The 15,690-nt window shown below is 43.5% G+C and overlaps 1 protein-coding gene across 1 annotated transcript in view; it reads right to left on the bottom strand.

The window, feature by feature from the left end:
* Positions 1–1,042: 1,042 nt before the first annotated feature.
* Positions 1,043–15,690, bottom strand: part of LOC115820826 (ERC protein 2) — a 151,751-nt gene continuing 137,103 nt past the window's right edge. Inside the window, exons 16-17 of the mRNA XM_030784513.1 lie at positions 7,631–7,801; positions 1,043–1,069 (exon numbers count right to left, since the gene is read on the bottom strand). Of these exons, the coding sequence (XP_030640373.1) occupies positions 1,043–1,069; positions 7,631–7,801 (198 nt within the window). The remainder of the gene's footprint in view (positions 1,070–7,630; positions 7,802–15,690) is intronic.

The following is a 15,690-nucleotide window of genomic DNA, read 5'->3' on the forward strand; positions in this document are numbered from 1 at the left end:
CTAGTTTGGCCACCATAAGGCAGTCTTACACACACATGCACACACACATGCACACACACACATCCACACACGCGCGCGCACACACACACACGCGCACACACACGTGCACACACACACACACATGCACACACACTTAACTTCAGACACACACAGACACATACATGCACACACATGCGCCTACAAACACACACAAAGACATCCATTTCCACAAACACACACACACACACACACTTGCATTCACTGAGGGAGTGGTTTAGCCCCTAAATTATCACAGTGAGGATGAAGATGGTGAAGTGGATGGACGAAGAGCAGTGAACGTGGAGTGTCTTTAAAATCAAAGCATTTCTCTTAGGAGAACAGACACACCACATGTTCATCCACAGGGGGTCTTAAAACTACAACCCAAGCACAAGAACCATTTTTTATGAGCAAACATTCTTCATTTAAAGCTAAAAATAAAAATTACAAAAATCCTGTGAGAGCAAAGCAGCTTTTTTTTTCTTTCTTTTTTTAATTAAGCACTCCTGCACACATACCAGGTAGGGGGCAAGTGTAAAACTTTACAGGTCTATATGTGTGTGTGTGTGAGTGTGTGTGTGCATGTATGCGCGTGTGTGCGTGCATGTGTGTGTAAAACCATCTCTGGTTATTCTCACTCTGTCGTTTTAATAACGTAACAGAAAAAAGCCTCTCTTAGTCTGGGAAATGTAGGAATGTAAGGGACTTTATGGTTTTAGAGTTATTCCAGTCATCTCACAGAACCAACCTGCTTGACTCTGGCTCACATTCTCCTTTCTTTCAGCTCAACGGCTACGGGAAAGAAAAGCAAAACATCCTCAGCTGTCTTTAGAAAAGGGTTTTGATTTTTAGAGCTGCTCAAACTACTTAGGGGCTACATAGACAAAGGGAGAAAAGTGACACTGACTGCATGGTGAATATCATCATCATCATAATCATCATCATCATCATCATCATCATCATCATCATCATCATGACTCACCCCCTCAGCATAAAGCAGGTGTTATGGTTGCCATGGAAATGGTCATGCCCAAATGCCTTCCTCGTCATCCTAAAAGAGAGAAAACATGTTGTTAGCATTAATATTTGACAGACACACACACACACACACACACTCGGCTCTAAGCGATGACTGCGAGTGAGTGTTTTACAGAGACACAGTCCCTACCTACTGATCCAGAGCTGAGAAGCATCTGTCTGTGGCCAAAACGTACAGTGATAGGTGTCATTTGTTATGGAGCGTTTCCTCTGTCTTTGTGTATGTGTGTGGGTCTGAGTGTCTGTGTCCGTGTGTATGTATGACGTGTTTGTGTGTGTGTGTGTTTGTAATGGCAGTAAGAGTATCTTTCCATCTGACAGGTTTGGCCGGACGGTATCCCCTGGGCCAAAGGAGCCAAATGTCCTTCATCATCATTGATCATTCATCACTCTTCCTCCTCCTCCTGTTTACTCTCTCTCTCTCTCTCTCTCTCTCTCTCTCTCTCTCTCTCTCCATGCTGTGTTCTCTCTCTCACCTCATAGAAAAATAAAGAGAGCGATTAATCTTGCTCAGATAAAAGAGGCAGATAAAGGGGGGATGAAGACCAGGGGGTTTGAAAGAAAAACAGTTGCACCTCGGGGGCCTCGGACCCTGACCTCACATGAACTTCCCACAATGGTCAAAGTACAAGGGTCATGTGTAAGGGAGGATATGCCAAAGCGATGGGATGGGTGCATTTGTGCATGTGTGTTCACGTGTGTGTGTGAGAGAGAGAGAGACAGACAGACAGAGAGAGAGAGACAGAGAAAGAAAGAGAGAGAGAGAGAGAGAGAGAGAGAGAGAGAAGGAAAACGGGACAGTAAATAGAGAAACACAGTGCCTAATCTGTGGCCATGTATAATAGGCAGCTGTGGTTATGATAGTACAGTCACACCCATATGCACTCTCTCTCTTTTTCACACACACACACACACACACACACACACACACACACACACACACACACACACACACAAATGTTAGTTTACCCTGACCCATACCAGACACAGGCATACTGTACATCTTAAGTATACACTGATGATTTTTCTGTGTGTGCATGCGTGTGTGTGTGTACGTGTGTGAGTGTGTGTGCGTATGTGTATGCGTCTGTGTGTGTATACGCATGCATGCGTCTGTGCGTGTGAGTGCATGCGTGCGGGTGCATGTGCGTGTTCAGTCTGTGTGAGGTGTCTGTTTTCATTACGGGTGAGTCACAGGGAATCTCCACATCTGTCTTTACAGACCAGTGCCAGAACTCCACAGCTGGTTTCAGACCATCAGAACTCACTCAGCGCTGTCTATCAGTCAACCTCTCAACTACAACATCTCTTCAACTCAATAACCAGTCATATTAGCACAACCTTAACACCTCTCTGAGGCGAAAAAAATCGGATCGATTTTTTTTTTTCAGATACCCACAGACTTCTGGTACCGGGTAGGAAAAAAAAAAAAAGACACTTTTGCAATACTGAAAACTTTACTCCAAAGAACACTGAGACTGTCATTCTCCCGCTGATCATGTAGCTTTTCCGTTTCTAAAAATTTAACTGCGTACTGTACTTCATCATAGCCTCGCGGGTTTTATGGGCGCACGGTAAAGTTTGCATTTTTTGGAGCACGCTCCCAGAGCAGTGAAGGGCCTTTATGAGGCGGCCGTGTTATTCTCTCTTTCCTTTAACAAGGTTTCCACCCCCACCCCCCCCCCCCGACGCTGCCTCACTCGTGGTCGCTATTACTCTCCATCGCGTACGCCGAGTCTATAAACGACGTCTCCCTCGCGAAAAAAACAGAAACGTCAGGAAAGTGACATTTAGCAAAAAGTATTTATGCTACGTTAATAGCGTTTGATATTAAAAATATTTATATGCGCAGACAGGTCTCAGCGGGAGCCAATCGGCTGTTTTAGACCTGTATAAATCAGCCTTACATTTATGCACTGTAAAGACAGCTTAATGCATGTGAACATAACCAGCTTTATAAAACAGATATCTTTTTTTTTCCAAAGCTTTAAAACAGTCCACACGCAAGCAGATGACTTAAAATTAGAGAAAACTATAAATATGATTTATCCTTTATCCTTTTCCCCCCAAAAGAGATCTTCCACAGATAAAACCAGACCACTATAGATGTAAATGTGTTTGTCTGCGCGCACGCGCGCGCACGAGTGTGTGTGTGGTTTCGTGTCCCATAATTCTTTCTAAAGTGACTATCAAATGCATATTTCAAGTAACACTCAATCCAGATCTGACACTTCTCTGGATGGACATTCAGTATTGACATACTTAAGGTGGAATTTGGATATGCTTGATTTTTATTGGCAGAGAAGTTAGCACTCAGCAGCTTCAGGGCGCTAAAGACACATGATTGGCTCAGATACGCACTTACAAAGTGCTGCCCATTCGGCAGATAAAGAGTTAAAATCTCTCAGTCTGTTAGCAGGTGCTCTATGGCTGCCTAAACACATTTTCCATTATTTATCTTTTCAGAAAACGGGGAAATGTTAGCAGCACATCTGGAGATTATGTCTGCGAGTGTGTGTGTGTGCCTGTGAGCCTGTGAGCATGTGTGTGTGAGTGTATTAGTCTGTGAGAGTGTGTGTGTGCGTGTATGTGTGTGTGTGTGTACTACATATATGAGATATATACATTCCTGGTAGGATCAGACAGCGTAATGGATGGATTTGTTATCTCTTTGTATATGTATATCTGTGAATGTGAATCAGTTGTGTGTGTGTGTGTGTGTGTGTGTGTGTATGTGTGTGTGTATGTGTGTGTGTGTGTGTGTGTGTGTGTGTGTGTGTGTGTGTGTGTGTTTGAGGGAGCCTGGGATTTACATGCATGCTGAAAAATGACTTCAGCACAGGGGAGCAGGTTGACTCCAGAACGTTCCATGCTGCCTGACTGTGTCCTGAGTCAAACAGAAGTGAATACAGAGCCAGACATGAGCCAAAGCCCATTAAAGAACAACACAGTGACTGTGGCTTTACACCTGAACCAGACAGCTACGGGCCAGCCAGCATTCCACCATATCAACCCACACTGGAAACACCACAAGCCAGAGCCCTCAATAAACTCACAGCTGTGTGTGTGTGTGAGAGAGAGAGAGAGAGAGAGAGAGAGACAGGCACATTCAAACTATCCACTAAGAGCACCTGGTCTATAGTCTTTACTCAATACGACTATTGAGCTGAGTGTGTGTGTGTCTGTGTGTGTGTGTGTGTGTGCGGGCGCACGCGCGCGTGTGGTGCATACTTGCCTGAGAGCTATAAATATCTCAAGCATCAACTGTGTTGTCCAAATACATGTTTAGCTCCAAATACATGTTTGACAGTATGCGTGAGTTTTTGAGTGATACAGAATTAGTTATGTGGAAGCTTCTGGCAAAGAAGATGTTTGCATAACTGTATTTAACCATGTTCTACCACACACCAAATGTTAGTTAAGCCTGGGCGTGTGTTAGTTTCCCTCTCTGCGTGTGTTTTGATTTAGCTTTCGTTTATGGAACTTGGGGATCCCCCCAGGTATATGATCACTCTCCTATGGAGTTCTGAACAATGACTGAAGTAAAGAGTAGAATTTACTTCATAGGCAAGAGTTAACAACACACACACTTACACATATGCATACAGACACATACATACACACATACATACACACATGCACATGCACACACACACACACACACACACACACACACACACACACACACACATGACTTACCTTGGAATGGAACACATTTAGCACAATAATGTGAGACACAATATCTTTTCAATCACTCAAGCACAGAATGTTTCTCACTGTATCTCCTTATTTTTATAAAAACATTTTTTTTTAAATCACCATCATCATTTCTGGCAACCTCTCGCTCAAATGACTTTGAAAAGAACTTTTTTATTTCTTTTTTCATTGAGAGCATTCTTCTGTGATGTTAGCGTCAGATTGGATTAGCAGTCGAAAGACAGCTTGTTAACACAGTCCTGGTCTGGTTTAATCCACCGCCTCTGGTTTCTCAGACGAGGACTGAACTCCGGCCCAGACTAAACTGACTGAGGATTCGGTAGATTCCCCATTTAAAGCACAACGTGGCCCAGGATCAGGTTTAAAGTTTATTCAGAGTCTCTAGCGAAAAGTACTCAAGCAGAAGTACACATGACCTAAACTGTGCCAACATGGGTGTTTACCTTTCCTTTGTTACAGATTCACTGTAACAGATATTACACGTTACAGGTATTATGGTAATGTTACTGTTTGTTGGCACTTTGGTAAATAGCGTCTCCACAGCTCTGCGGCCTCTGTGCTGGAGGCTGCGTGTCCTGCCGGGTGATTGGGCAGACGGACCAATACCAGTCTATGTTGTGGACTTCCCTGCATGGCTAATCAATCTTCCATAGCACATCATATGGTTTTCTATGAGCAGTTATGACCCTTTCCGACACCTTACCGTCAGTTAGTAATGAATTCTGTATTTGAGTGAGTTACAATCAGTTATGTCGCATTCAGTATATGTTCCCAACGAGACACTGCTGTGCGCTGTCAGTGGCTATTTAGACTAATATTCCATAAGAACTCTGGGATTACTAAATCAAAGCATCATCTATCTGAGGCTATATCCCTATAATCTCCCTTTAAAGGTGTTGATCTTTACTTGTGAATCACTGATTTCAGTGATGTTACTTTGACATTTGTTTATTTTGGGTTAAAGAGAAAAAGGCAGAGGAAGGTATGTGTGGACGTTGTTGTGATTTTAGGCATGCTGCACCGGATGGTTGTTGCTTTTAAGCGTGGGTGGCCCCAGAGGGAGTCCCCTGCTGGTTACCGTGGAGACGGGCATTGGAAAGGGGCTCTCCGGCTGTAACTACAGAATTCAGAGGAGTTCCCCCAGCTACCATAAATCACCAGGCTATTACAACACTCTGAGTGATGTGACTACAAGCGGTGTGTGTATGTGTGTGTGTGTGTGTGTGTGTGTGTGTGTGTGTGTGTGTGTGCATGTGCTTGCGTGTGTGTGTATCTTCAGGAGCGACATAGGTATTGTGAGGGCACAGTAACACTCACTCACTCCCTCAGTCACACACACACACACACACAAACCTAATGATCAGAGTGAGCTGTCTCAGCACTCCCTCACTGCTGAGGTATGTCTTTATCCTGAGGGAGGTCTGGATCTGGTACTGCGCACCTGAAGTCTATTTGTGTGTGTTTTTGTTTGTGTTCGTGTGTGTGTGTGTGTGTGTGTGTGTGTGTGTACATATATATATATATATATATATATATATATAGGATTAAATATCTCTACCCACATATGCAGCCCTTGGCCTTCAACAGGCTGAACTAACAAACAAATCACTCTACCACTCTTATCAGTCTGGACCCACAAGCTTTGTTCTTAAATGAGATGTCTGTACAAAAAAGGGGATTTTCTTTTTTACCCAAAACACACACACACACACACACACACACACACACACACACACACAGAAAGACAGAGAGAGAAGTTACCAAATCTTAGTGCATCTCTTGAACTGACAACAGAGACGCTGCTCATACCTAACTTCTCTGTCAGACAGAGGACTAATTATGTCATTTCAGACAATACTTTCCACTTCAAACGAGGATAAAAGACAAAAAAAAAAGTACAAAAAAAATACAGCTCTCCCACTTCCTAAACCACTCAAAAGCTCTGCATCTGTGTGTGTGAGTATGAGTGTGTGTGTGTGTGTGTGTGTGTGTCTGTGTCTGTGTTTGCATCTGTCTTCTTCTAAACATTGTTCATCATCATCACAAACTTTGATATCAGTAGCTAACACATGTTCAAAATTTGCCATAACTGCTGTTCACTCAAGCACGGTTCAATTTGCTGGGTTTTTTTTTCTTTTTTGAAATCCTCCCTTCCTCTCCCTCTGTGTTTTCCAACAAATTCCAGAGTCTGAGAAAGAACGCAAAGATCAGATCAACCTCTCACTTCCCTCAGCGGAACGGCGGAACATAACGACTCGGAGGCCGTAGATTACAGACATTTTATCGTTTACAAAAAAAAAAAACAAAAAAAAAACAGTCTTTATGAAATTGGGTCATCATTAAAGCTAGTCGAGTCAAGTCGAGTCAAGATTGTTTGCTGAGTCAATGTTTTTGCTTCCATAAAATTGCCAGAGATTTTTTTTTTCTTTTTTTACGCCAACACATGAATCTGCCAAAAGTCTGCCCAGGGCAGTGCAGGCGAGAGGGTGGCTGCTCTAACAGGCTGGAGTGTACTTTACACAGGGAGTGTTTTGTGTTTACAGGAATAGAGAATAAGTCTGAGATAGGGATGAGATGATTACAGATGGTATTAATAATTAGTGTGGTGACTTCAGTTGTATAATTTTTCAGCATGTGTGCGGTGGTGAGCCGTGATGAGGGAGTGAGTCTGTGTCTGTGTGTGTGCGTGTGTGCGTGTGTGTATGTATGTGTATGTATGCATAAATGTGTGTGTGTGTGTGTTTGTGTGTGTGTGAGTGCATATGTGTGTGTGTGTGTTTGTGTGTGTGTGTGTGTGTCTGTGTCTGTGTGTCTGTGTGTCTGAGTGCATGTGTATGTGTGTGTGTGTGTTACTAACCTGGTCTGGTGGTGGTCTGTGATTGGCATGCGGAGCTCCTCTGGGCGGACCACGGTGGTGTGTGTGGGGTCCATGTCCCGCGTGCGAGTGATGAGGGTGATGATGATGATGGTGCGAATGAAGGTGACTGTCATCGTAGTTTTCAGCAATGAGCTTCATCCTGCTCTGCGTCTGCGGAACAAATGAAGTATTTAACGATAAGTATAGATATAAATATTTAACGACCGAAAACACGTCCACATTAAGTAATTTCCCAGGGTTTGAGAAATGATTGAACGCAGTTTGCGTTCACTTGGAGACCCATCAAAATTGCGACTTTATAGCTAATGAATCATGACTAGCTATATATTGGCTGGGCTGCAGAATTGTATGAAAAATACCGGAGGTTGTGCTGGGTCCAGATTGCAGTTTAATTGGATTAAATGATTCCTGTCAGGGGAGAGGGCTAGCAGCGTGCATTTTGTGTGTGATTGAGTCTTTATTATGAACATGCATCTTCTCCTGATTAATGACACTCATTTTAGCTATCACTGATGAGAGCTGATGAAAATTACACTCAAATATGCTTTTTTTTTCTTTCTGAGGAGTGTTAGCCTCCTGCCAATTGACCTCTGGAGAAGATAACCCAGCGAAACACACACACAAACACCCACACCCACACACACACACACACACACACACACTCACACACGCAAACACAAAACCACATACACAAACACAAGCGCACACACACACACACACACACACACAGACACGCATGCACACATACAATCACAGACACACACAGATACACAGACACAGACATAGACATACACACATTAACAAAAATCACACACACACACACACACACACACAGACACACACAGACACAAACATAAACTCACAAACATGTACACACACACACACAAACACACACACACAAACACGCACACACACGCACACACACACACACACACACACACACACACACACACACATTCTAACACATACTTATCACCAGAGAATCAGTGGCTTGAAAAATCAATCCGCGGCATGTCATCTAACTTCTAGCTTCAGTTCAAACACAGACTCTAATCACAGGTTCGTCCGACAGTCACTATGTTATTAACTTGTATGTGCGTCTATGAAATTCATCCGCTCCCTGAATCATGCCCAGAAGAGAGGAACTGACAGATGAAGAAAGGGATGACAGATACTGAGATGAGATAAATGACAGAGAAGGAATGAGGAAAAAGACTGGAAAGAAGACTAAGACAGGCAGCTGGAGCACTTGATCTGGCCACTTGAGTCCTCCTCTAGCATGTGTAATAAAGAGATTACATATTGTAGTTAAAGTTAACATGGCATGGAGTGGTGTGGCAGTTAAGAGCTTAATGACACAGTGTATGAGGTCAGGGCTAAGTCCTCACACTGCAGTGTGGAATCCTAATGTGACCTCAATGACTGATACAGCTTAATACACTCTGAAAGCCATGGAAACCACACGTTTGTGTGTGTTTGTGTGTGTTAGTGTGTGTGTGTGTGTGTGTGTGTCTGTGTGTGTGTGTGTGTGTGTGTGTGTGCGTGCGTGTATGAGAGAGACAGAGAGAGAGACAGAGAGAGGAGAAGGAGGAGGACAGAGACGTGGAATCAGTTCAAGAGAAGTTTGTATTTTACAAGCTGAGGTGATGAGTGAATAAAAGAAATAAAATGAACTGGGGTCATGCAGGAGAAAAAAGAAAAGACAGATGAAAAGACAAAGACGGAGTTAGAGACAGAGTGAGACAGAGCGAGAGAGAGGGAACAGGGAGGGGATAACACAGAGGGAGAGAGCCAGACAGAGAGAGAGAGGGAGAGACAGAGAGTGAGGGAGAGACACAGAGACAGAGAACATTCAAGGACGAGAAAGAGGAGAGAGGGCCAAAGAGAGAGCCCCAGAGAGAGAGAGAAGGAGTGAAATGGATGTTCAGGCTGTCATGTCACGGAGTTGACACTGGTCGTTAGGGAAATGAGAGAGAGGGCTTAAACTGGTCATTATGAAGGAAAGTGGTTATTACAGAAACCATCAGTTTAAATCTCTCTCTCTCTATCACACACACACACACACACACAAAGGTGAGAGAAGCCATTAGGTGCACATTTCACACAAAAATGAGGTCTAGTTGCGGACGTGACTGATGGTAACAAAAGTATAATAACAAAACTGGCCTGTATAAGCTGGGTTTAAGAGAAAAGAAATCAAGAAATGGAACAGAAAGAAATGAAAGGTAGACGTGAGGGCAACAAATGTGACGGAAATGAGCTCAGGAGTTGACCGTGACACTGATCTGACTTCTCTTTGAAAACGGAAAATGACATTGAGATATGAGCTTCCCTGATTACATTAAACATGATGAGAGCCTGGTTGGCTAAGATCCTGGTGAAGGTAGGTGTGTGTGGGTGTGTGTGTGTGTGTGTGTGCGCGCGTGTGTTTGCGTGGACGGTATGGCTGGGAACAGGTCCAACCCTTCGCTCAGTTAAGCCGTTTAATGAGCAGAACCACAAACAATGAGCCAATCAGCTGATGGATGTGTAGAGAGAACAACTGGATGTGTGGTCACTCTATCTACTGTACGGGCTGGCAACGAGCTGCACTTACAGACATGCAAGCAAGCAGGATACACACACACACACACAGACACACACACGGACACATGGACACACACACACAAATTAAGATTGAATTGAAAGAAAACATATTTCTTTGGCTGGCCTGCTGGGTCCTTTGAGGGCAATTGCTAAGGTAAAGCACAGCATGAAATACTGCAGAAATACACCACACACTAGCACTCTCTCTCTCTCTCTCTCTCTCTCTCTCTCACAGTGGTTCCTCCACAAACAGAACTCCTACATCCACAGTGAGAACATATTCTCTCGTCACCATTCATCTTCATCCACAGCAAGACAAAACTCTGCATGTGTGTGTGTGTGTGTGTGTGTGTGTGTGTGTGTGTGAGCATGTGCACGTATGTGTGTCTGACTGCATGTGAAACCACATCTGACCTGCAACTAAGAACTGTACAATTACAATCACATTCATTTTCAGAATATCAGATTGATATTTCCATTGGTTTATAACATGACAGCTAGACCTGAAACACACACACTCACACACACGTGCAGACCTGTCCTCACAACCACAAGATGCTAACAGACACAGACCTGTCCTCACAACCACAAGATGCTAACAGACAGAGGTGATTGCATGTGTGTGTTGGGTGTGTGTGTGTATGAGTGTACATGTGTGCGTGTATGAGTACACCTGTGTGTGCGTGTGTGTGTGCGTGTGTGTCTCTGTGTGTAAGTGTATATGTGTATATGACCTTATAAAAGCATCCCTTAATGAGGTGAGAGGAATTAAAGGTCTGGAGGAGATGTTAGAGTAAAATGTCGTCATTCGTTCTTGGTCAGGGCCAAGGAGGAAACAACCCTGCTGAAATTTGTTCTCCCTACCTCCCAACACCTCTCTCGCTCTCTCCCTCTCCCTCTCCCTCTCTCTCACTCTCTATCTCTCTCTCTCTCTCTCCCTCTCTCTCACTCTCTCTACCATAGCCACAGGTTGCTTGGGGATTTATCAGCGGTCTGTGAATGCAATTGACACTGTTTATTGGTGCCTTGTAAACTCTAGTGATGGATAGCACTGTGCGTGCAGTCATACATCCCCACTCGGCCAAGCTCTTCACAATGTTTATCAATTGTCTACGAACTTTTTTTTTTTTTATCAACAGTTAGTGCCCAATTATGTTCACCTTACTTCACATCTCAACACACTGCTCTAATTAAACTTCTCCTGAGTGACTTTATCTATATGGCCTGTCTCTGAGTCCATTTTCACATACTATAATTACTATTATTTGACATTATTCACGCCTTTCACCCAATGAATGCTGGGATAGGCTCCAGCACCTCCTGCGACCCTAATTAGGAAAAGCGGCTTACATAATGGGTGAGTGATTGAGTGAGTGAGAGAGTGACATTCCCAATACAATTGGTCCCACAGACGCTGAGAGCAGGAAGTGTCTGCTGACATTAATGTGACAGCGAGAAACAAAGGCATGTCCATTTCAGAGCATAAAGTCCTGTTTGCTTGTCATTTATTCATTTTTTAAGCCAGTAGACACATGATGAAGGTTTCAATTAAATTTCACTCTAATGCTAGAGCACTTAATGCATCACACAAATCAACCAAAAGGTCTGACGAACATACAGAAACATACAAGAGACAAGGGATTGGGCATAGATTGAGATTATAGTCTGAAATTTAGAACGGAGAAGGCATATCTCAGGTGAAGATTTGGATGAAGTTTGGAATGGATATGGGTGTAGACTTGGATTAAAGTTTGGTTGTTTGTAATGGATAAGGGTGTAGACTGGGATTAAAGTTTGGTTGAAGTTTGTAATGGATAAGGGTGTAGACTGGGATTAAAGTTTGGTTGTTTGTGATGGATAAAGGTGTAGACTGGGATTAGTTTGGCTGAAATTTGGAATGGGCAAGGGTGTAGACTGGGATTGAGGTCTGGCTGTGAATATGTCGAGGTTATGGCTTGAGGAGGAAAAAAAAAGACTTTAATTTTAAGATCAAATAAATTTTGTGAAATGATTTTTTTTTTCATGTGTAGGACTTTACCAACAAGTTAATGAAAGACACCCCACCCCCCCAAAAGAAAAAAAACGCATTCCAAGGGCCTGTCTTCTAAAAGAGTTCAGAAGCATTGATTATGGACTCTCTGCCCTGTGAGGGCTCGGAGCAGGGACTCTGTTAAGTATTGTGACTGGTTCAGTCGCTGTGGAGTAATACACTGTGTGTTAAGTCTCTTTGTTCTGACACAATTCACACCATCATATCCTCCCGACAGCATGTGCGTTTGCCCAGGAATGCCAGTCTAATTAGCCTTCATTACCCACAGAGGGCTGGATAAACACGTTTTTAATGAGCTCCAGTGGAACAGTCTCTCTCTCTCTCTTTCAAACACACACACACACTCACACATACACACACATTCTCTCTGACCTCTACTGTAATTAATATCTACTGCAGGGCAGTTGTTTGTTTGTTTGTGTGTGAGTGCACATGTTAGTGCGAGGGTGTGTGTGTGGCCACACCTGTGAGTGAGAGTGTGTGTGTGAGAGAGAGAGAGTGAGAGAGCAAGAGAGCGAAAGAGAGAGAGAGTGTGTGTGTGATGATTTTTTAAATCCTATCTAAGAGGGTGGGCATAAACACGGAATAAACACTGGTTTTGTAGCACAGGATGGCACAGCTGTGTAAAACACAAACACCCAAACTCTTTAACATCAGCATATGTGGGCTCTGAGCAAGCCTGTACACACTGAGACCTGCTGAATACTCCCGTTCTTATCGAAACCCTTTCATTCATTACAAGCGTCTGAAGTTTCAGTCTGCCACACGTCCAGAAAATGATACAGGTCAAAGTTCCGAGGACAGGCTCAGTCAGTAAGATGTAATGTCTGTTACTAGTATCTACAGTAACAGCCATAACAGTCAGATCAAGGAAGATCTCCCTGTTCACTCGTGATTTCTTCTTTTAGATAAAGACTCAGTTACTGACAATGTTTCCACTTATCTTACAACTTCTTATCCCAAAAATTATCACTCAAAATCATGTTGATAGTACACACGTTAAGGCATTTTTTGTATCTCTGTCTTGTCTCAAATAAATAATTGCATTCAAAACCTCTTAAAGTTAATCATAGTAGTAATAAGAACAACACAAGAACTAAACACTAAAAAATAAACAAACAAACAAATAAATAAATAATGTCTATGCCTAGGTTTTCTGTACAGGGCTTGAACAGAATGAACTTTGTAGCTCAGGAGCACTATTCTGCAGCTCTCTTTTTTATCCAGCCAAAAGTATTCCCACCCCAAAGGATTCCCACCCAAAAGTATTCCCACCCCAAAGGATTCCCACCCCAAAGTACTCCCACCCCCAAAGTACTCCCACCCCAAACAATTCCCACCCCAAAGTACTCCCACCCCAAACGATTCCCACCCCAAACGATTCCCACCCCAAAGTATAACTGCATACACTGCATATTTATAAAATCCAACAGCATCAAGAAAGCACTTTTAATTATTAGCATAAATATTACTTTCTTCTGTTTTGTGGGGACAAATAACAATTCATTGTTTTTAGAATTCCAGCATCATTTGACCCAGTCTGCTGGTGTTACCACATTTTGCCGGTAAGGGTTCTGGTAAGGAGAGAGCACAGATACACCAGAGAGAGGACAATAGGGTGTGCATGCACTACTGTGATAATCAGCTATTAATCTATCAGTAAATGTTAGCATCAGTACTGGTGTCAGCGTTATTAAAAGTAAGGGCTGATTCCTGACAAGGCATCCAGACAGAGCAAAATAAAAGTCTAAGGAGGAGAAAAACAAAAGTCTGAGGAGAAAAATAAAAATCTGAGGAGAAAAATAAAAATCTGAAGTTTATATATTTTTTTTTATAGGTTTATTTCCTTTATTAATCCCACAAACAGGGAAATTTGAGCTCTGCATTTTGACCCATCCAAAGCAGTGAACACACAACACACACCATGAGCAGTGAGCAAATGGGCACACACACTAGGAGGCAGTGAACACACACCCGGAGCAGTGGGCAGCCACATAACCGTAGCGCCCGGGGGGGGGGGGCAGTTTTGGGATTTAGTGCCTTGCCCAAGGGAACTTCAGCTGAGAATGTTGAGGAAGGGAAAAGCGCTGTTCACCCACTCCACCCCCCCCCCCCCCCCGGTCACAAGCCCTCTTCTCTGACCATTAGGCCACGGCTGCCCCTTAGGTGGGGGAAAATAAAAGTCTGAGGAGGAGAAACAGAACTCCACGATGCAAAGAGGAGTCCCGTACATTCTTCTCTCAGAACCACCTCAGAGAGCATTCTCCTGTTTACATCACAGCCACTCACCAGAGATTTACAAAATGAGGGCTTTGTATAGAATTTGCTCATATTCATATATTCATTTGCTCATGTTCATATTCAAATAAAAACAGCAAACAAACACTATGTTGTCATAGTAACAGCTTTCTAGTCTCCTCTCAGAATGAATCCTTGGCTCAAGCAGCACGTGGACATTGCATGATATATACAATTTTAAAGGACACCTGCCAACCAATCAGAAACAACTCTTTTTCTGTGGTCATGTACATCTAGGATATTAGATAAGCAATAGCACAAAGGGTATTGGCCAAAGTGAGTGGTAAAGTAAACAGAGCTACCTGCCACTGCCAAATTTTTCCCACATTTGGCGGGTGGTTGGGTGTTAATTTCAAGCCCAGTGTGTTTATATGGAAGGAAGAGCAATCAGGAGAGAGAGAGAGAGAGAGAGAGAGAGAGAGAGAGAGAGAGAGAGAGGGAGAGAGGGGGAGAGAGATAGAGAGAGAGAGAGCGTGAGCATGTAACCGATAGGGAACGCGTGAAAGATGGAAGAAGCTAAGGCAGTGCTTTTAAAAGGCTGTAAAATGAAGATAAATTTCTCCTGCTCGTCCTCTGCGGTGTCATCCTTGGCTCTGTTTCACTACCCCCCCCCCCCCCCCATCATCCCCAACCCCTCGTCCTTTCACTCCCCTGGGTCCTCCTCGAATCACACAGACCCTCCCGCCAGCAGACGGATTCTGTTACACAACAGTGGTGTGAGCCATCGGGTGGAAAGGTACCCTGGAGAACAAGCGCCTTCATCAGCTCTTAGACATCAAAGTGTGCCTGGGGCCAACAGGCATCCATCAGAGGACAGGGAGCTTTCCGAAAACCCCGAACCGCCCCGGTTCTAGACTGATTTATGTTCGCTCGCTCCACAGGTAGTAGGACAGAGGAGTCCAGCTGATCCAGTGTTTTGGATTGAACGGGCGGAATAAAGACAATGGGTCAAAGCCAAACCTGTCCTTTTTAATAATCTGTACTGTTTCGTTTTATGAAATATACAGACCAAAATGAAACTGCAGTTCATCCGTTTCAACAAGATCCTAAGTAACAACACAGGATGTTGTAGAGTCTTCGGTGAACGTTCAGAGTTGAATTGCTT

The sequence above is a fragment of the Chanos chanos genome, chromosome 9 (assembly GCF_902362185.1).
Source record: "Chanos chanos chromosome 9, fChaCha1.1, whole genome shotgun sequence".
NCBI lineage: Eukaryota > Metazoa > Chordata > Actinopteri > Gonorynchiformes > Chanidae > Chanos > Chanos chanos.